At 42.0% G+C, this 19,139-nt stretch overlaps 5 protein-coding genes across 10 annotated transcripts; 2 read left to right on the top strand and 3 right to left on the bottom strand.

Annotated features, from left to right (window-relative positions):
- Positions 1-152: 152 nt before the first annotated feature.
- On the bottom strand, positions 153-2,693 carry LOC129580931 (UPF0729 protein C18orf32 homolog). Of its 2 annotated transcripts, XM_055471699.1 has the most exons (3): positions 2,096-2,693; positions 1,426-1,449; positions 153-891 (listed from the first exon to the last, which is right to left on the bottom strand). In XM_055471699.1, the coding sequence occupies exons 1-3, from the start codon at positions 2,318-2,320 to the stop codon at positions 751-753; spliced, it is 390 nt and encodes a 129-aa protein (XP_055327674.1). In that variant the 5' UTR covers positions 2,321-2,693; the 3' UTR covers positions 153-750. The 2 variants fall into 2 exon arrangements, with proteins under 2 accessions (XP_055327674.1, XP_055327675.1); XM_055471700.1 differs by lacking the exon at positions 1,426-1,449.
- A 584-nt stretch (positions 2,694-3,277) lies between these two features.
- Positions 3,278-5,837, bottom strand: LOC129581275 (uncharacterized). Of its 2 annotated transcripts, XM_055472257.1 has the most exons (8): positions 5,716-5,831; positions 5,423-5,650; positions 5,194-5,262; positions 4,962-5,091; positions 4,392-4,631; positions 3,999-4,323; positions 3,794-3,865; positions 3,278-3,667 (listed from the first exon to the last, which is right to left on the bottom strand). In XM_055472257.1, exons 2-8 carry the CDS (start codon positions 5,486-5,488, stop codon positions 3,502-3,504), a joined length of 1,068 nt encoding a protein of 355 aa, XP_055328232.1. In that variant the 5' UTR covers positions 5,489-5,650; positions 5,716-5,831; the 3' UTR covers positions 3,278-3,501. The 2 variants fall into 2 exon arrangements, with proteins under 2 accessions (XP_055328232.1, XP_055328231.1); XM_055472256.1 differs by having other exon boundaries at positions 5,423-5,837.
- Positions 5,838-6,051: 214 nt separating this feature from the next.
- On the top strand, positions 6,052-10,232 carry LOC129581249 (uncharacterized). 2 transcript variants are annotated; one of them, XM_055472218.1, is made up of 5 exons: positions 6,052-6,449; positions 6,528-6,801; positions 8,065-9,388; positions 9,488-9,681; positions 9,919-10,232. In XM_055472218.1, exons 1-5 carry the CDS (start codon positions 6,366-6,368, stop codon positions 9,924-9,926), a joined length of 1,884 nt encoding a protein of 627 aa, XP_055328193.1. In that variant the 5' UTR covers positions 6,052-6,365; the 3' UTR covers positions 9,927-10,232. The 2 variants fall into 2 exon arrangements, with proteins under 2 accessions (XP_055328193.1, XP_055328191.1); XM_055472216.1 differs by having other exon boundaries at positions 9,488-10,231.
- Positions 10,146-13,532, bottom strand: LOC129581250 (cytosolic endo-beta-N-acetylglucosaminidase-like). The gene is made up of 10 exons (XM_055472219.1): positions 13,295-13,532; positions 13,008-13,215; positions 12,807-12,890; positions 12,264-12,334; positions 11,994-12,148; positions 11,689-11,809; positions 11,575-11,614; positions 11,114-11,498; positions 10,439-10,978; positions 10,146-10,377 (listed from the first exon to the last, which is right to left on the bottom strand). The coding sequence occupies exons 2-10, from the start codon at positions 13,205-13,207 to the stop codon at positions 10,321-10,323; spliced, it is 1,653 nt and encodes a 550-aa protein (XP_055328194.1). The 5' UTR covers positions 13,208-13,215; positions 13,295-13,532; the 3' UTR covers positions 10,146-10,320.
- Positions 13,533-14,456: 924 nt separating this feature from the next.
- Positions 14,457-18,936, top strand: LOC129581084 (baculoviral IAP repeat-containing protein 2-like). 3 transcript variants are annotated; one of them, XM_055471968.1, is made up of 7 exons: positions 14,457-14,952; positions 15,168-15,352; positions 15,740-16,019; positions 16,149-16,399; positions 16,647-16,988; positions 17,417-18,176; positions 18,422-18,936. In XM_055471968.1, the coding sequence occupies exons 2-7, from the start codon at positions 15,193-15,195 to the stop codon at positions 18,792-18,794; spliced, it is 2,166 nt and encodes a 721-aa protein (XP_055327943.1). In that variant the 5' UTR covers positions 14,457-14,952; positions 15,168-15,192; the 3' UTR covers positions 18,795-18,936. The 3 variants fall into 3 exon arrangements, with proteins under 3 accessions (XP_055327943.1, XP_055327942.1, XP_055327941.1); XM_055471967.1 differs by having other exon boundaries at positions 14,458-14,952; positions 15,172-15,352; positions 16,146-16,399; positions 18,422-18,935; XM_055471966.1 differs by having other exon boundaries at positions 14,458-14,952; positions 16,146-16,399; positions 18,422-18,934.
- Positions 18,937-19,139: the final 203 nt, after the last annotated feature.

Below are 19,139 nucleotides of genomic sequence, written 5' to 3'. Positions count from 1 at the left end.
TTACCACCGCAATCTTGAACTTTAATTAACTCTGTTTGCAAGCACTTCTTTTATCAGACCAAGCCATTTTTTCCTTTGGCTAAAACATTACTTACTTTACGTTCACGAGTTCAATTGTGAACTACAATTTACTGTATACCTTGATGTTTCAGCACAGTAATCTTGACCTTTATATCACTTCCTTATCCAAAGAACACAGATCAAAGAAAACAGAAATCTCTCCGGAAATTGTGCCATCTTATCCGCCTCTGTGATAACTCATGAAATTGATTCATAATTTCTAATCAGCGTATCGAAAAAAAACGGAGAAAAGAAATATGCGCATCAGTAAATGGAATTCATAAATTTTTGCAACCTGAGCCGGAAACACCGCAGCTCACTCACATTAACAACGGGACCATATAGAAAATATCTATTACGAAAACAAACTAGGTATATAGATATGTAGCTGAACGACAATACAATATAAAGCTACCCCAAATAGATCCGTACTCATTAATTAGCCTTAGACAATTAGATCCACGAATCCTGATTAGCATTAGCAAACTGTCGAATCATCATAAAATTTCAGCATAATCATGGATTCTCTGCATCGATCAAAATCGCGCATCATGTCAATAAATATATCATATACTGCAGTAAAAATATCAAACAAATTATTAGAGTTGTGGGAATCTTCAAGTACAGTAATCAGTGTCCACGGTTGTCGTACATTCTTAATTTTTACAGCGCGCTGTTCCAGTACCGGGATCACTGATCACCGGATCCCAATTCAGCAGGCGCAGAAGGAACAGGGCGCTTCCGTAAATCAGCAACGCTGGCCCCGAACGATCCCGATTCCACCACCCTGTGCAGTTTCTCTTCGCTATCAATATCAATATCTTGATCGTCCTGTAACAGACACAGAAATACTGACTACTATAAGTGTGGAACAATTACCTTCTGTCACCAGAACTAGAAAATGACTTAATATTATATACTAAAGTAACATTCGCATGATCGCATCCATCTGAACTGGGAAAACAGAGCAGAATTCAAATCTATTAACAATGCAGTCAGGCAGCACGCGTGTTATTACTGCATCGTTAATAATAATACGAACGAACTATACGATCTTAACAAAAGAATTTCATAAATGATCTATTCTAGTATTGAGGTCATCCAGGTTTAATGCGACACCTAACTAATAACATTTTTGTTCTTGTTCATTTCCCCCATTCCAGATCATTCAATCGCATAATTATTATGTAACAGTTAATACGACCTACGGTGCATAATGCGTATATCTGTATATCGTAACAAATTTTTTAACTTTTACGCGTTTCTTCCTTATCGCTTGAAAGATAGTAGATACAGCCTAATAAATTAGGAAAACTTCATATAAACATTAAACATGGCTTCCTTATGAATTAGAAGATCACTTACTCTTTTCTGAAGTCCGCTGCGTCTCTTTCAGAAAAACAAAAAAAACAGTAATAATAAAGTTATCATCCATCAATACACTTTACGCAGAAAATATTATGATGGTTACAAAAAAAAATTCATTTGTACGCAGCAACTGTAAAAAATAAATTATCAAAAGTTCAAACTTCATGCATAAAATAATCAGAACTGCCAAAAAGGCATGCCATAGAACGATAGAAGTATACTTGATAAGTTTTAAAGGGATCGCACACGGTTCTTGAAATCACATTTATCACGGTTATGTGCTTGAATTTTCATTCAAGCTTGTTCGCTTTTCGGCTTCAATACTACTGTTGACTGTTAACAATATCCTTGAATAAATTTTTTTTAATTTTTTTAAAGCCATGCCGGGAAAATCAATATAATTATGTGCTTAAACGAGCATAAAGAGAAGCTCAACGTATTTCAGCTAACACTGGGCAATTAATTGGTAAAATACAGAAACTTAGAACAGAAGGAAAAGAAAGCCCGGAGGAAAAACAAGTAACCCCAGTCTAAAGATAAGCGGTCCTTGCTAGAATAATGGCGCAGAGCGCATGCACACATGAGGACACAGAACTGAAACAGTGCGAAATTCGGATACAGCAACGAAAATTTTTGTCAAACCAGTCGCCATTTTATTAGTCTTTACCTCATCAGGAGGAGCAGAGGCTGTTGGCTTAGTCTTGATGACTCCTTGTTTATTCCGTCCGCCAATGGGACATGCGCCATACCCAAGGAACTTGGTCTTCAAGGGCTCCAGCCACGGTTTTAGCCAATGATCCAGTTTATCCAAAACTGGTCCCATGAACGGACGAAGAAACCGATAATACACCCACAACAGTGCCGGAATAACGATGCACGGGATGCAGACCATTCTCCAGCTGTTTATCAATTTGACGAGTTTCGAAACTAAGCTCGAAAAAGGAAGAATTCCTTTGCTATCAAGGAAACCTTTAAACTGACTTCTAACCAAGCAACCGTAAAAATAACTAACACTGTCACAATCCTGTTTCCCGCAGTCGACAAGATCTGGAATGATATCTTATACAAGAAGAAAGAATTGAGAGACCAAATATTCTAATACACAAGTTTCCTGAGAAGAATATTTTCAATAAATAAACAAAACCTGCATCCCTGGGATGTATTGTAAATTTGTAACTACTGTATCTAATCGGGACTGTGGCAGATTGTTCCAGAAATGAATCACTGGGAAAGCTCAAAACGAATCGATATTTTTTTTGCTACGACTATCCGTCACTATCGTGTGCATAAAATTTCGTATCGTACTCTTTTGCACGTATGTACAGGTGCACATAGAAGTATTGTTTTCCTCATATCTACAGTATAACATAAAATTTTGGAAGACAAAATCACGTAAGTGCCGCCGAGCTTTTGTTACGCATGAACATTATGCCACCCTCCTTCAGGAGGCATGTCGGCCTAGCCATCCATACATTTTTCTTTTGTTCTCGTGCCACGGTACAAAACAATATTTTTATTTTTGAATTGAAATATATTTTGTGCCGTGTTCGTACTGTTCATTTCATTGTTTATGTCATTGTGGCATCGTGAAACGGATGTGGATCTCCCAGTCTCTGGAGACGGATGGATGGGTCGAGGATGGTTGTGTTCGAACTTTGCCGGTGTTATGACCGAAGCAATCTGGGCTCTTGCCCTTACAACGCTCATGGGATCCTTGATCCCATGATTTTTATTAACTTGTTGTTGTTCCCGCTTTGTAACGGAACGGTCTGGACTCTGGGGGAACTTTATGGAATGCTTTATGGAACGGTCGTGCCAAAAATAACGCAATCTCTTTTTTATACGGAGAAATTTAACGAAAATTTATTACTAAACCCATTCAATCAATAGAAGTAGTGTTTATAAATACTTAAGCCAAACAAAAGAAATAGAACTACACAACGCAAACATCACCATCACTAGCGTCTAAAAGACGTCCAACAAACCGGAAGGTTGAAGCCGTCTCATAACGATAATCAAATCAGGAATTCAGAAGAGACAAAATTTTTTGGCGCTGGGGCGCTAGCCAAACCATTATGCGCCAGGCGACTGGTCTGTGGTGGAATTAGCATCCTGCTTTTGACTGGGCTTAATAATAAGATCCTCGTACCACGCTGCAAGCTCTTCAAACTGTCGCGGTGCCGGCCCATTTCTCCGGAAGGCATTTGGACGATCAAGAGACTTATTGTACCGGGGGTTCCTGTAATAACCACATAAAAATTACCGACCAGAATGTTTCTTAATCGGATAAGTAATGTGGTCAGCAAAGCAGGAAAGGAAAGCCCGTATGTATACCGTATTTTCGCAAATTTTCGTACAAACTTACATTCCCGTTTTGTAAATGTTAAGATCACGATCCAACTTCCTTTTCATAATAGACCGGAACGATTTGGGAATCCTGCAAGCACAACACCCATATAGCCAGTCCTACAATACCCATACTCATACCCAATTAAACGTAACAATTAATCAGCCCTGTCCCTTACTTATACACTATTACAAAAAAGGTCCAATACACCACGTTTACTCACGTATTTAAATCTGGAATGTAGTCTTCTGGTGCGGCACAAGCGTCCCGCTCGTCTTCAAGCCGCGGTTTACCCATAATAGCAAACCGGTAGGTGGACATATCCTGAAGGAATCGAGCAGTAGAGGAGCCATCCGCTTCGTCATTTTCGGAAGAATTCTCCAAGAGATCCCAGCCCGGATCCGAGGAACTTGGAAAGCGCATTCCGCAATGAACTTCACTAAGTTTAACGAAGGATTCTTCCATAATGATTGCCTCTTCATTTATTCCATCGGCCTCTTCTTCCACCGCCTGAAGACGCTTGCCACTGGCATTTTTTGATGGAGATTCTAAAGGCATACACACATCCTGTGTGACAGTTGTTGTTTGCTAATAGTGACACTTGATCATACCGTACCGCTCACTTGAGGCAGTCGTTCAGTACGGTAACGGGAAAGCAATACTCGTTTGCTAAGATCATTCCACATCGGAATGCGTGCTCGTGTGGCATCCGAAATACTGCCAAATTCGGCAACATCGATGTTAACTGATAGACCGGAAAGGTGCACCTTTTTAACTTGATTGACCATTGAATCCGCGAGGTAACGACGAAGGGGAGAAATCGTATCGCCATCGTCGACTCGGTTATATGCCGGAGCTAATAAATTCAAACAAAATGTCAACAAAAGTGCACTTATTTCAAAATCAGTATTAAACTGGCCACCAAAGAAATTCATTGTACAACGAATATGAAAACCAGTTGACCCGCATTTTTATGAAATCATTACAATTGATCGCATCTGAAACAAAGTTCGAAATTAAACCGGATAACGGGAGCATTGTACACCAAAAACCAACATCATTATTACGAGAGCACGAACACTGGAAGCAATGCGAGTGCATACCATTAAGATTACTGCGGAGTCGGACCGACTGAATCGGTGAAAGACGAACCGACCCAAGATTCGGGTAATATGACAACGCTTACCTGGTGCAATTAAACCACTAGTGAACTGCCGCTTCATTGGACATAAACGTTCATGATTATCCAGATCTTCCTTGGTTTTGAAGTAATGCAGCTGCGAGAACTGGCATTGCAAGAACCCTTTTCCATATTTCTACAAAATAAAAGAATGAAACTTCAAGGAAAATATCTGCTTGCAAGTCAGAAACAGTAAAGATGCGAGGAAAAATACACACGCCGCGGGGCGGAAACATACCGCTTTACAATCAGGGATGTGATAAGGCAGTGTTTTACGTTTCAGCTTATGCTCCGGAACGATCGGGCACTAAAAAAATTAACAATAACGAGGGTTTGTAACCGAGGTTCAGTTCGAAACCATCTAACGTTTTTTTTACAGCTAAGTAGTTTGGTTAATGTTACGATCTAATGAAAAAGACATGCGTACGAATTATTACGAACTACAATTGTACAATCGTACGCCTTACAGTTACGATATCGTCCCGATCGAATCCTTCTGCCTTATACACAGCTCGCCGTAATTGTAGATTCATGGCTTCGAACAATGCAAAGGTCAGCTGTTGCACGGCACAAACAACATCCAAATCGGAGAGTCACAATCCCTGCAATCCATGGAGCGACCGAGATCCCATAGAGCTGCGTGAAAATGTCTTATCCATCGACCATCGATCAGTCGGAGCGAAAGTTCCGCAGTACTACAGTAGCATCCAGGATATCAAAGAAGAACTCACACAGGGAAAACATTTCAATTACGGGTTACCCAAGAAATCAACGCTTTTCAAGAGCCACGCAGCGGATCCTCAAAAATCTGGTGTGCCTCAGTAACCTGTCAGTCTGTAGAGTCAGAGAACAAAAGTACAAACTGGAAAGGGTTTTTTCTTTGGAAAACAACGTGATACCGACGCAAGCAATGCACGGATGCGCTGGTGTCCAGTGCAATCGTGCGACTGCAGTATTCGCTGTTCGATGCTTCGTTTGAGAACTCTATACGAAGTTGGTGAACGATGAATACAATAACGCAACAGGTTGTACGTACAACCTGTACAACCTATTTTGACGGGGTGTTGTGATCTCGTGCCGGTGGCGTATTGCACCGAATGGTCGGGTCGGCACCTTGATAGCTGGCTAAAAATCGTGTTGACCCAAATATTTTACAAAAGGTGAATTTTGTTGAGTGACGGGGACGAGCTTTTTGGCTACGGGAATGGCTATTGTTGTTAAAATTAAAACCGTATCTGACCGTCGTCAGGAATAGTTCAGATTCTGATTAGCCGCAAAGTCAGAGTAGACAGGAATGCTAACGGATCTATGAAACTAAGCGACATTGACCGCTCTACTGCTTACTGCTTTTACGCTGTAGCAGGTCCGGTCACGCTCGCATCCCCTCACCTACCTGCGTAGTTTAGCGCAATGGCTGCCATGATCCCTAAAGAACATGAAGAACTGCTGGACTGGGATGTGGATACCGGAGAATTTGATGTTGACGAGAAAACGGTAAGGTCGATAAGCTGTGATCGCCTTCATTGTGTGAAGTGGATAGTTATTCTTGGTTGTCATTGTTCTGCTGAATAGCTGGAGACAGTGATGACAAGCGTCCCTGGAGAGCGCCCTGGAGGCCAACCGGAAACTAAAAAGAAACCCTTGCGGAAAATACCTTTGGAAGATATCAACATGGAGGGCGTCAATCCTGTTGATTTTATGGGACAATTGGAGGAGACGGATGAAGACGATATGGAAGAAGAATCAGAAGGCGTCGATAAACCGAGAAGACGATCGCGTGAGCACCGGCGACAGAGCGACCTGGATCATCACAAAACATCCTCCTCAGCCGACAATGGTGTGCATGGTGAGTTAACTAAGCACCGATTTTGAATTCGAAGGATTCGTAGACAATTGAATTCACACTCATCTGACTTTTGTTTCTTTCTGGTAATAGACAGAAATAGCATCAATATTTTCTGATGAATGACAAAGATTTCGGAGGCATTTTATATCGACGCTGTTATTGTGATTTGACTTCGGTTAGATACGTGCAATTTGAGAATCACTTATCACAGTACATAAACAATTTAATATGCTACATATACTCCGATGATCCTCTCAAATGCGAAATATTTGCAGTCTTCGAAGATATGTCTTTGTTTTCAGAGATATGAACAGGTTAATTTGGCCGGACAGTGTAGCTCAATTATTTGGAGGGTTTTTCGAGAGTGCTGTTGCTGAGAATACGAAGCACTCCTAAACAGACACATTTTGAATTTTTTGTGACTTTTTATTATGGGACGATAAGCATGCCCACATAATCCCTTGCCTCATTCAAGAACGCGACTTGCATCATATTATAATATAGCTACAGGATCTTGCAAACGCAAAACACTGTCTATGTTTTTGCTGGATTGGCCCAGATCGAAGTTCATCATCATTTTCTGTCTTAGAAAAATCAATTCAATCTGTTGTGTTACAACTTACGACACTGTTTCAGGATGTGTCGCCTTCAGCTGTGGTCTTGAGGCATTGTCCATTTTCAGCTCTAACTGGTATATAGAAGTACGGATTACTGGTATCCGCTATAGGTTTTCACGAGCAATTGTTATAGCGATAGGCGCTTCCCTTCCCATGCGACTGTCAGATTGAAACTGGCAGTGTGCACTCGATCGATAGCTCGATTCTTTTTTCGTTGTGAAAATAGATTAATTTTTTATGAAAGAAGTTTCTTCGGATGCAAGTGTGATTTGTATCATCATGATTTGCTGAACGTGTGCATTTTGAAGGGAGTTTATAATTACATCGAGCGCCCAGTTGACCAGTAAACTACTCTGTACATGATGAACAGTTACTTAGTTAAACTGACTGACTGCTGTTGACCTTATCAAGGATCTGTAAGGGCATTCTGTCGCGTTTATGATAATTCAACGATTGATTTTAATGATGCGAACGGATAAATAAATAATTCGATTATGGATAATTTGATTTTAATTATGTCACGTGCAAAAATTTGCGTATCGTGACTATCGGCATATGGTTTTTTTATGTTTTTGATTATTGTTGACTGGTTTCATGATTGTATTGCAGGCTGTCATTAAGTTAAATACAAGTCTGATGTGTGTAGGTAGTTGCCCACAAGCAGCACCAAAACGCACTCGGATCAGCTACAACGCGGAAGCATCTTCCGTTCCAAAGCCACGATCTCGCTCTCCGAGTCCAGTGAAAGCGGAACCCAGCAGCAAGGACTCTACTGCTGCCAAGCCGACTGTCGTGCAAGTTGCCAAATCTGTTGACGCGGACGGAAAAGAAACTGGGCCGGCTTTGATCATCACGATTCCTTTAAGCAACAAGGAAGAGCCGTCATCCGTGTTGGCCAACATGATTACTCCTGAGAAAGCAGAGACGGGTTTCACGACGGAAGGAACAGATAATTATCTTAAGTTTATCTCATCCTTGTTGCCAAAGGACGATGTGAAAAACAGCGATCGAGATCGACGCAGCAGTAGACGGCGCGTGTCGGCGTCGGGACCGTTGCAGACTGAGAGCGAAACTTCGCGTGGTAAGGATCGTAAGCCCGATACGAGTTCCGACAAGCGATTCAGTGACGAGAGATCATCCCATCGGTCGAAGGGGGATTCTGGAACGTCTGTGCGTCGTCGCGACGATCGTGATAGTGACCACCACAGCACAAAGCGGTCCTTCTCCACTGAAGATCGCCGCGGGTCAGCGCGTACGTATGCAAGCGTTGTCCCTCCGGGTGGGGCGCAACCTAACGCGGAGTCAAGAGTTTATCACCGCCGGGAGGATGTCCATAACGCCAGACCACCAAACCCTCCTGTGACAGCCTCTGAAGCGAACTCTCAAAAAACATTTTTCCAGAGTAGATGTGCGCAAGTGAAGGAAAAGGTATTTGTGCATAAGGATAAGTTTGCAATTACTCCGGAGGACTTGCTCAGGCAGAATGTGAGATTTTTCGATACTACGTCACCAGACGCCGTGGACCCTTTTTCTAAGACAGAATTTAAAACAGCGGCTGAATGTACTGATCGACCGCTGAAACGAAGAAGTGATACCGGTTTGGACAGTTCTGTGGACTGCGGTTCACCATCTTCTATGCAAGACCGAAAGCGACGCGGCAAATCTCTCCTTCCGCTCCCTGCTCCTGACCAGCGAAATGTTGAAGAGGGACCAAAACCTACCGATCCTCGAGGATATCGTTCTGGTTTCATGATAGGTATTCCACCGCCGGGTTATGGTGGGAGCCCTAACGGGGGCCCTTTGATTCAGTTTAACGGGACGAATTTCATCTCGAACGGCACGGTGCCACTTGCTGGACCACCAAATCCTCATCGTGCTATACCGAACGCTGGCAGTGCTGTGCGGGGCCGGTCGACATTAGGGCTACTGGGACCGAAAGTCCAGAACGCCGGCATCATACCGGACCCTAGGTATGTGCCGTATTTTTGGACATTTAGAATGCTTTCATGTCATCAAATTTTGGTGGTGATTGTTAATAATAATGGTGGCTTTGGTGTTTTTATTGTTAGGTTACCGTTTCCGAATCGCCGGCGGCAATTCATGCCGATGGTGAACGCTGAGCTACCAAATATTGACACTTACGGTACACGTGATGCCAGCGCAAGTGATATTTCTGGCGGAATGAAAAGGTCCAGCGGCTACGGGCGTGCGGTCAGCGCATCAGACTTCGAGGCCAACTATCAGGATTCTGGCATTGTTGTTGGTAAGCAGTCGACTGGTGAGCTTTCTTTTTCTGGTTACGCTTTCCGTGCGCGCTATCGTGATCTGGACATACCAGACCAGCCGTACTGTATGGAATCGTTGCGCGAAGAGGACGGATCAGATTTTGACCATCTGCTAGAGCAATCCATGCGCAACAAGACATAGTTTATCCTTGTAATGGCATGCTATAGTGCGTTCGTCTGGTTTATTCACCGGTATAAGAGATTTTTTCTTTTAGGATCGTGATAGGTACTATGTCGGAATAAGCTAGCTTCTGTGGTCGTTTATGGATAGCATTTTCCTTTCTGAGTTGTGATTTTTACTTTGATTTTTGCACTGGCGAAGTGATAATCTGGTGATTAATTTTGTAAGTACGTAATAAACTTCAAGAACTGGTGAAGGTCAACTGTTTCGGGCTTGCTTGCTGTTAGGGCTAGGGCTGCTCTTCTTTTTTGTTCTTACCCCGGGATATCTGAAATGGAAACCAGGATGTCCGGAGTTCTAGCACAAAGGATTTCAGTTAAGTCACGCTGTGGGCGGAATCGAAACTGCTAAAAGTTGTCCATATATTTTATTTAATTTGTCCACTGTTGATAAAGATAGAATTTCATAATCGACTTCGAAAAGACGTTGTGGATCGTTAAGTACCAGTGGCCACTGGTACGGAAAGCGCGGGTAGTCGTATTCCGGCTTGAATCTAAAAACAAGACTTTGTTAAAGGCAGACAAATCGCGCCGATCGTAACAATCAGTAGCCACCTTTAATTCCCCAAGGAGAAGCCGGACAGCATGTTCGCTCGTAGTGCTTACGAGAAAGCTGACGTTTTCCAGGACGGTACTTGCTGTTACTATGTCGTCCACATCGTAGCGGAAGGTCCACCAGTCGTCGGCTGACGAAGCAGTTCGCGCTATTGCTGTTGGATAAACTGTGCATGGGCTGCAGTCATTCACTGCTGCGTTTTGTTCACTTAAGTGAAGACGTATTTTACGGGTTACTAAGCGCTTCCTTATCGACAGGATTAGCGCGAACTGGTTGTTCCCATCAAACGGTAATTTTGCGGTAACCTCCACAAGTAATGAACTTTGTAATGGTGCCGCGCAAGCGAACAGAACGCATTCTTGATCAGATTTCGGTGGAAAAAGTATTTCCAACGAACTGCTTCCATGCCAGCTATCCTGATGACACAAGCGCATTCGATAACAGTTATCCGAATGACACTCTCCATTACTCCAGAGAGGTTGCAGGCCTTGTTCACTTAAATTAACCCACATTCCATCACCTTCTGCCATCCCGTTATCCTGTTTCCAAAACCGTACAAAACATGAGTAAAATGTTGGAGATAAGTATTTGTACGTTAGACCAGAAAGAAATCGACTGGTTCAATTACGCCAGCATTACCATGCTATATAACCTTTGACAATAAGCTAATGTACCTTTTGCCCAGCACGGTGACGACAGTGTCCGTATCCAGCACAAAATGTTGTATGCAGAGGAAGGCTATATATTTTGTGCTGCGGCAAAAAGGGTGCGATGGTGTCCCAAAACTTGTTCTGATTATCGAAGAACTTATCCTTTTCGTTGCACTCGAGCACCCAGCCGGGAGCGAATAAGGCCACAGACATATCGTGGTCATTGATTACTTCCAGTGCTAAATTCGTATTCCAACCGCCGCCACCGTAGCATCCCCGTCCGAACACATCCACCCCGACGAAAACATCATACTTGCGATATGGAGTGGCGGTCTTTTTGGCTTTGGCCAAATCGGACAGCGACCAGTTGTAATTAAGAAATATTCCATCCACGACATGAAAGAATTTCCTAACGTGCAGCCGGCGATATACGCTAATGTCTACAGGCTACAGTAGCTGCGGTATAAGAAAAAATCGGAACTTACATGTTTTCCTCGTTCAAGCAATTTTGCCATTTCAAACTTCCTGAAAGGTAAAGATACGGAGAGATCATTAGTGTTATATGGATTGTACCAAAAATATTTGAAGGATTTGCAAACCTTTTATGGTTATGCTATCATACCAAATAACCGACAAAGGCTTTTGAGGGCGATGGCAAACAAGACGGGAACGTTGGTGAAGCAGCCGCAAAAAGTTTACCACCTGATCGACATTCTCAGGCTACAAACAAAGAATAGTCAAAAACTATAACCGATGCTTAACTCTCTGTTGATGTAGAGAAGATTCCATTTCGAGTCTGCTGCTACAAAAAAAAACTACATACTGGTTTAGTGCCGTAATATTCTCCTTTTATTTACAGTATCTTAAGAATATTTCAGCCTTCAGCAGGCTGCGAATTGCGAACCTCTATTGAATTTTCAATATTTATTAGCCACCCTTCAAATCCGTAGTAATCGGCAATCTGAACTAACAAGGATGCAACTCTTGTCAGCAGGTTTTCATCATTCAATAAACGCTGCCAGATGGCTTTTCCATCATCCCATTCGGTGATAAAGGTACCTGAAAATGATAAAGAAAAGGTGCAACAAGCACCTGGCGCTGGAAAACCTGAAACACATCATATTTTATATCTAACTCGTATCAGACGTAGTTTTATACGAGAAAAAAGCTGTACCAAATACAGATACGCCATTTTTATGAGCAGCATTAATCCAACCAGTCGGCGGGATGGTCACCAGGTTATGACTAAAAAAAGTAAAACCCAGGTAACCGATAATAAAAGTGTGCCTGTTGTTGTTTACAACAATATGTAAATTCTTAGCACTGGTTTTCGTGAAGGTTAATAAAATTAAAAACAAATATCTGTACATGCTTGCGATGCGACTGTACACAGTTGTAGCAGTTACCACTTACCGGTAACTGTGCTATTACTTAAACCGACATTTATTTTACGCTAATTGCTGTACATTTCAACTGCAATACGACCTACAGTATAATGCGAAGTTACGAACATTACTTCATAATTTTTAGGATTAAAAACATTTAACGTGCTATGAAATCTTGAAAGACGTTTATGTACTGTATACGTATAGATATAATTATATATATAAATGTCGTACACAGTATTTAGAACTACATAAAGATTTATAAACCCAAAACTAGCAATATTGTAAATGACAAATACAGCTTCCTAAAAATTCCAGAACCCATAACCAACCTGAAATAAATAAAAGCGTGAATGGACGCCCAGTGGTAAAAAATGTAGGGTTCGTGAGGTTCAGTACGGCATCCGTTCGTAAATCTGCAAGCAAAACTAACAACTGTAAGCAGGCTGTAAGTCAATACCGCTCACGGGGCTCAGAAGTGACAAAGTACAGGCAAGTTGAGGCAGCTGATTTGAGAAATCACAAAATCTCACCGATCACAGAGATATCCGCCTTGCATATCATGACACATCAAGGTGCGTCTCTGGCACTTGTTTTCTGACCACGCATTCCGTTCGGGAAGAGATACAGCGGCAGGACATCCGCTGGCCAACTCTGGAATCCAGTTGAGCAGCTCATCCAGAGTTTTTAAGGGCAAAGTCTCAGCTCTGGAGTCAAGTTCCATGGTCGTCATTTTTAACACTGAAATTTTAAAATTTTTCAACACTGTTCACTCACGTACCAGATCGGAGGAAAAAAAACTATGAACTTAAAGCGTTACCCAAAAATCAGAAAAGAGTCGAGCGACGAAACAAGCAAAGCACCAGATCGAGATGCTGGCTGTTCAGAGCGGTTTCAAACGGCGATCATAGCCACAGCCACAGGTTCACCGATCACGGCAGCAGAATAAACGTCCACGATAGCTTTCTACTTCGAAAGTAATCCCACAAATAAGCTTTGGAAATCGAGACGATGTGGAATAAAACTAAAAGAATTAAAATCAATTAGAAATATTGTGATTTCTGTTTGCAGTTTAAGAAGAAAAAGAATGTTCCTAAGTCAGCCACCTCCGGAAGCCAGCCGTTATGTACAAAGGCTAATACTTACAAGGCTCTTCTTACAAGGGCGGACGCCTGCGACAGGAGAACACTGCTGATTTTATAAATGAAATTTAATTATGAATTTCTGAATTTACCGAAGATACTGAAGAAATAAAAATTTGCAGATGACGGGACTCGAACCCGTGCCAGCTGCGCCTGTAGCCGTCCGTCTTACCAATGATCTACACCGGCGTGCATTATTAAGTATTTCTTTTTAAGATTTTAGCGCACTGTGCGACTGCCTATCACTCTTACAATTTTTGTCTTTTTAAGTCTTTGTGATCACAGATTCACAGGATTTTACTAAAGTGTTAAAATCAGCATATATCATAATAATAGATATGTAATATCCTAAAGATTTATTAAGGACTAAAATTTGGTCAGTTCGGAGTACGAGTACCTATACGAGTACACCAGTACAGCGATTCTTTGTTATATAATTCATAATTTTGTAAGTGTTGAGATCGACAATAGTGCCGAGCCACAAAATTATGCAAACAACGCATTGTGCAACGCATTAAAGAATTTAATATGGTGCTGTCCCTTTGTGATAACACAACTATAGTAACGTTGGAACAGCCTGCATTCAGGTACAGCATACTGCAGACCACCGGTATGCTTTAAGAAGATAAATTCTCTATCAAGCTTATGTGACCGTATTGTGCAAGAGCGTACGTTTTTAACGACAGTGATTCACTTCTGTAAATACCAGATAGCAAGTCACTTATTTAATCATGGATAAGGAACTATAATTGGGTCTACGGTTACAGTCACAATGTAGTAAAAAGATACAGCTCCGTCAACTTTTGAACACAATTCTAGATAAAATATCAGTATGATTGCTCTGTACGCGAACGCGTACTGCATTAAACAGGCAGCAAATTTTTAGCAGACTTCTTTTCTATTATAGCACACACATATTTTTATAATGTTGATATAGCAAGCAGATGAGTCACACCGAAGATATTATTACGGAGCTCCTGTATCTGTAGGCGTACTGGATAAGCATTGTATTAAATTAATTAAGGATGAATTATCAGCACGGAGCTTATCGGTGTCGCGTTGCTATATTACCAAGGAATGGTGCACATTGGAATAAATTATGCTACCAATGTTGTGACCGCAGTCAGATTATTAATTTTAGCCAGCCTTGTGCATTAATGAGGAAGGTTGGAAATGACAAAATGCACAATGCAATAACTCAGCCGTGCTGGATGTACAACGCATTGACTTCGGAATATTCCAGCTCGTCCATGTTGACCTCTTCATCGCCGGTATAATCACCCCTCTAAATTAAGCGGTCCTCTAACATCACCATCAGTACACTCCTTGTTTTAAGGTATGCCCTTTTCGAATGTGCTCGATGATACCTTAAACCAGGATGACTATAAAAAGCATCATGCGCAACAACTGTTTGTCATATCGAAGTTTGTAATCCTGTTTTCGATTAATGTGCATGGTGTCAGTAAACTTCTCGAAAACGTTGAATTAATAAATATAATGTGCATCGCGTAATCGCACAATGATGTACGTACAAAACTTCTGCATGGACAGATAGGAGGACTAGTACAGCGGCAATATGGAAAACACTCCACCTCCTGTTCCCCCTCGTCCTACTCGAGACTCAAATAAGCGGGGATCTGAGTCCCCGTATTGTCCGTTGACAACATACTCGGGCAGTCCATCGAACAGAACGAATCATAGTGATGGATGCCAGCTAGAAACGATCCATCAGTCAGGTATTGCGCAAATCTGTGTACAAACATATTTAACTGTGCTAAAAAATCGTCGACGCTTTATGACAGATTTCCCCCTTCTTTTTGTTTGGGCTTACTTAAACACCCATTTTGAAGCATTGCGTGTGCCGCGCAGTTTATCATAAATATAACAAACAAATTTAGAGGCTTGCTAGTACAGCTTTTGAAACTTTTGACAGTCTTTGCGACCTTGGAATTGTTAAGATAAATTAACGAGTTTGTAGTGTATGCCATCGATACACGTACTGTATTATTTTGTATATATTTGTAAAGGTGACATGTTTGCGGTTAACAGGAATTAAATACCTCTGAATTTAATATAAAGACGCGAAAGCAACAACGAATTTAAAAGGTTTGCTCGTTTTTCAGAGAACGTTTGTGCAAGTGCATCTGGTGCAGCAGAAAGTAGTGCTCCCAATGTGACAAGGCCGACACTTTTATCGAGACCGTCGCATTCGAGACCGCACACAGTGCATGGCTTGTTGGTCGGGCAATCTGATATCGGCGCTACTGATGCTTCCATAAATGCTCCATCCGGTGCGAATAACGTAAAGCACAAACAGAAAGGGCCTTCTGTACCGCCACGTCCGGCGTCTCTGCATCCGACATCAGAATCGTCCCCAACAACTCTTTTTACTACGATAACCAGGTACGTAAACTGGCGATGACTGATACTGCGAAGATCATTAACTTGTTTCACCATAAATTTGCGCCGGCGTCTGTTCACTAAATATGAACACATCTTAAATTGTCTTGTTATGCTCATCCGGTGCAGCAGCCGATCGGAAACAGCTATGTCCAATGCCATTTTGTCACCCACCGGGGAGGACTCCGATTCCGATGTGGAGGACAATAATGACGAGATAAGCAGCAATACAAAACAGCAGCTTCCTTCCGGAAGTCTGACGAATATGGTCAGCACAGTGAAGATGAGCAAATACGAAGCGCGCCTTTCCACATTCGCCGCATGGCCTCTGGACCATCCGCAGGATCCTAAAACCTTTGCCAAATATGGAATGTTTTACACGGGTAATTTACTGCTGCTAATTGTTTTAAAACTGGCGACAATGAAATATGGATGCCGCCATTATACAAAACATATCATATCAAATTTAAGCAAATTATCAAATAATATCAGTTGTATCATGTGCAGGCGTAACACATTAAGATGACTACCTACCGCCAGAAGCGCAATCTGTTAATACGTAGTGATGATGCTATACTGCACTCTGCAGTTCACTTATTGACAATCAACTCCCACAGTTTTTGTCGGCAGGTCATGCAGACAAAACGCAGTGCTATTCTTGTGGCATTGTCATCTGGGGTTGGAAGTCATACAAAGGTTTGCCGAAAGCGCCTCTGATAGCGCATAAAAAGTTTTATCGCAACTGTGGATTCCTAAAGAGTCGCTCATGGGCCGATGCGGCATCCAAGCTGAACCTAACCGGAACAATGATGGAGTGGGAAAAGGCGGACGCGCCATTCATGCTGTTGCAGCAGACACGGCTGGATAGCTTCCTGTCCGATTCCAACTTACTGTCATATCTGCAGTCGTCGGACCAAGCCAAGTGCTTTGCCGAGGCAGGATTCTATCGCAATGCACCGCCCAATGCGGCAGGTTTGTGTCAAATTAAATCGAGGCAAAATGTTTCGTTAATTGAGATTTGTCCAGTTATTTAGCACGAAACAGTACATAGGTGGCAAAATAAGATACTCGTACTGGTAATTATGCTGTGGAACCTGTACTAATAGGATTTCAAACACATATACATCACAACAAAATAGTTATCTGATTTTGCAATTCTTTGCACTACATAAGGAAAAGGTAAATTATCCTCCATGATTTAGACCTATAAGGTAATCCAGAAATATATCACTGGCATAATTATACCACATACATATACTGTATATGCGGGTTAACGGTGTATGATTTTATCGGTATGGTAAGACAGTTGCATTTTCGAAATTGCAACGGATACCGCCATGAGTCGACATTTAATTTTTGATTTCAGTTATAACTTCTGTTGTTATAAATTATTTTTTCAGATACTTCTGTCATTCGTAATCCCGTTATCAAATGCTTTTACTGCGGATTGCATCTGTTACACGGCGATTTCACGAAAGATCCCTGGATTCTACATGCGCAGATGGCCCCAAACTGCACCTATGTCAAACGCAAAAAAGGTCCTTTATATGTCCGGAAAATTCAGAAAAAGCTAGAAATGGACCGTCTGCTGGAATATGGTGCAGTGTCCAGCAATACCAGCACCGAAACGGATGGGGGTTCGACTGCGTCGGCCTTACCAGGCCCATCAGTGATAAAGAAGTTCGTCGCTCGAAAGGTCCTCCCACGCCTTAATCAACTGTACAAAACCCAGTCGGCGCCCAGTGCTGTGTTGATTGACACATCCGACGATCTGCCAAGCGTTCGTACAGTCAGAGCCAGTGTTCCACTAGCAAGTAATTCGATTCCGCCACCAGATGCAGCGCTCCAACACGCGCAACCGGAAGTTGGAATCCGCACTGAACCCGTTGCAGGGACAAGTAATCTAGTACCTGTCCGTTCTGCGCCGGTAATACCGACTGTCAGTAGCAGTACTTCAAGAGTAACGGAGCATGATAGTAATCATGACTCTCATGTGGAGGATTTCCAAACCGCTAAAAGACATGCAATTACCGGCGTATTGAAAATGGGTTTCGCTACGCAACAGGTCGAGGATGCGCTTGCGGAATGGGACAGAACTGCTTCGCATCAGCATCTGACCGTTGAGCGATTGGTGCAAATCATTTGTGAATCTGAAGAAAGGTAACCCAAACGAGAAATGCTCGATCACACGAGAGTTTAATCAATTGTACTTGTATTAATCAACTAATGCTTATTGTTAGTAATCGATGGCTGGTATCGACTGTTTTTGCGTATTTTCCACATCGGTGTGCAACTTTTTGTGTACCATACGAATACGATGCACACTACGATAAATGTGCAATGTTAGGGGTACATACATATATATAGTAAGTTTTCCGAATTATAAATAACTGATTTTTTTCCAGAGAACTGCCGCTGACAATTGACCGGAGTGAGCGTCCTAGGACAGTTAACGATGCAACAGAGCAGATGCACATGATCTCCATATCCCCAGCTGATCCTACCTACAACACCCATACTGGTGACCTTTTAAATTTTGACCCAGATCCAGTGCCAACTGTAGCTTCTGTTAGCAAGCCAAAGAAAAGGACGGAAAAAAACGTTAACCAACGACAGATTAGTGGGGATCGAGTGTGCATTATCTGCATGGAAGAACAGTCGAATTATGCGTTCGTTCCTTGTGGCCACGTGCAAACCTGTCTGCAGTGTTCAGTTATTTTAGAAAGATGTCCTTTGTGTCGGCATGAAATCAAGGATCGAATACGCATTTATCTGTGATTTTTTTGTTGTAAACAACACGCGGCTGTTTGTTTGGTAACTAGAAGTATTCCAGTAGCTTGAAAATTGTTGGAATTTTGACATTAAAACCCGAATTTTCGTGGTGCATTAAATTCTAATTTGACGCCTCAAACTGTATTTAATAATATTTCGTTACAATTTTTGTACTCTTTTAACACCTGTCTGACCTTACAACGTGCACTCCCAAATGAATATCTAGCTGCATTCACTATCCGCAAGCTGTCAATCGATTTTCCTGCTCGGGATGAGCTAAACCTGTGCAATCTGTACGAAGCAAGCCACACTTTTATCGATCGAAAACCGAGGTACCACCGTACTACAATT

The sequence above is a fragment of the Paramacrobiotus metropolitanus genome, unplaced genomic scaffold, assembly GCF_019649055.1.
Source record: "Paramacrobiotus metropolitanus isolate TYO unplaced genomic scaffold, Prichtersi_v1.0 Parri_scaffold0000005, whole genome shotgun sequence".
NCBI lineage: Eukaryota > Metazoa > Tardigrada > Eutardigrada > Parachela > Macrobiotidae > Paramacrobiotus > Paramacrobiotus metropolitanus.
This window is presented reverse-complemented; position numbering and strand designations above follow the sequence as displayed.

Bases quoted from the DNA above. Each gene is read 5' to 3' on its own strand.
- LOC129580931 (XM_055471699.1), bottom strand. From the start codon at position 2,320: ATGGTCTGCATCCCGTGCATCGTTATTCCGGCACTGTTGTGGGTGTAT. The intron at 1,450-2,095 runs GTAAAGACTAAT...TTTTTCTGAAAG, and splicing joins CCTCTGCTCCTCCTGATGAG to AGACGCAGCGGACTTCAGAA. The intron at 892-1,425 runs GTAAGTGATCTT...TGTCTGTTACAG, and splicing joins GCAGCGGACTTCAGAAAAGA to GACGATCAAGATATTGATAT.
- LOC129581275 (XM_055472256.1), bottom strand. From the start codon at position 5,488: ATGAATCTACAATTACGGCGAGCTGTGTATAAGGCAGAAGGATTCGAT. The intron at 5,092-5,193 runs GTATGTTTCCGC...TTTATTTTGTAG, and splicing joins ACATCCCTGATTGTAAAGCG to AAATATGGAAAAGGGTTCTT. The intron at 4,632-4,961 runs GTAAGCGTTGTC...TGAATTTATTAG, and splicing joins TAGTGGTTTAATTGCACCAG to CTCCGGCATATAACCGAGTC.
- LOC129581249 (XM_055472216.1), top strand. From the start codon at position 6,366: ATGGCTGCCATGATCCCTAAAGAACATGAAGAACTGCTGGACTGGGAT. The intron at 6,450-6,527 runs GTAAGGTCGATA...TCTGCTGAATAG, and splicing joins TTGATGTTGACGAGAAAACG to CTGGAGACAGTGATGACAAG. The intron at 9,389-9,487 runs GTATGTGCCGTA...TTTTATTGTTAG, and splicing joins GGCATCATACCGGACCCTAG to GTTACCGTTTCCGAATCGCC.
- LOC129581250 (XM_055472219.1), bottom strand. From the start codon at position 13,207: ATGACGACCATGGAACTTGACTCCAGAGCTGAGACTTTGCCCTTAAAA. The intron at 12,149-12,263 runs GTACAGCTTTTT...TATCATTTTCAG, and splicing joins AAATGGCGTATCTGTATTTG to GTACCTTTATCACCGAATGG. The intron at 11,615-11,688 runs GTTTGCAAATCC...TTTACCTTTCAG, and splicing joins TGATAGCATAACCATAAAAG to GAAGTTTGAAATGGCAAAAT.
- LOC129581084 (XM_055471967.1), top strand. From the start codon at position 15,193: ATGGAAAACACTCCACCTCCTGTTCCCCCTCGTCCTACTCGAGACTCA. The intron at 16,020-16,145 runs GTACGTAAACTG...CATCCGGTGCAG, and splicing joins CTTTTTACTACGATAACCAG to CAGCCGATCGGAAACAGCTA. The intron at 18,177-18,421 runs GTAACCCAAACG...ATTTTTTTCCAG, and splicing joins ATTTGTGAATCTGAAGAAAG to AGAACTGCCGCTGACAATTG.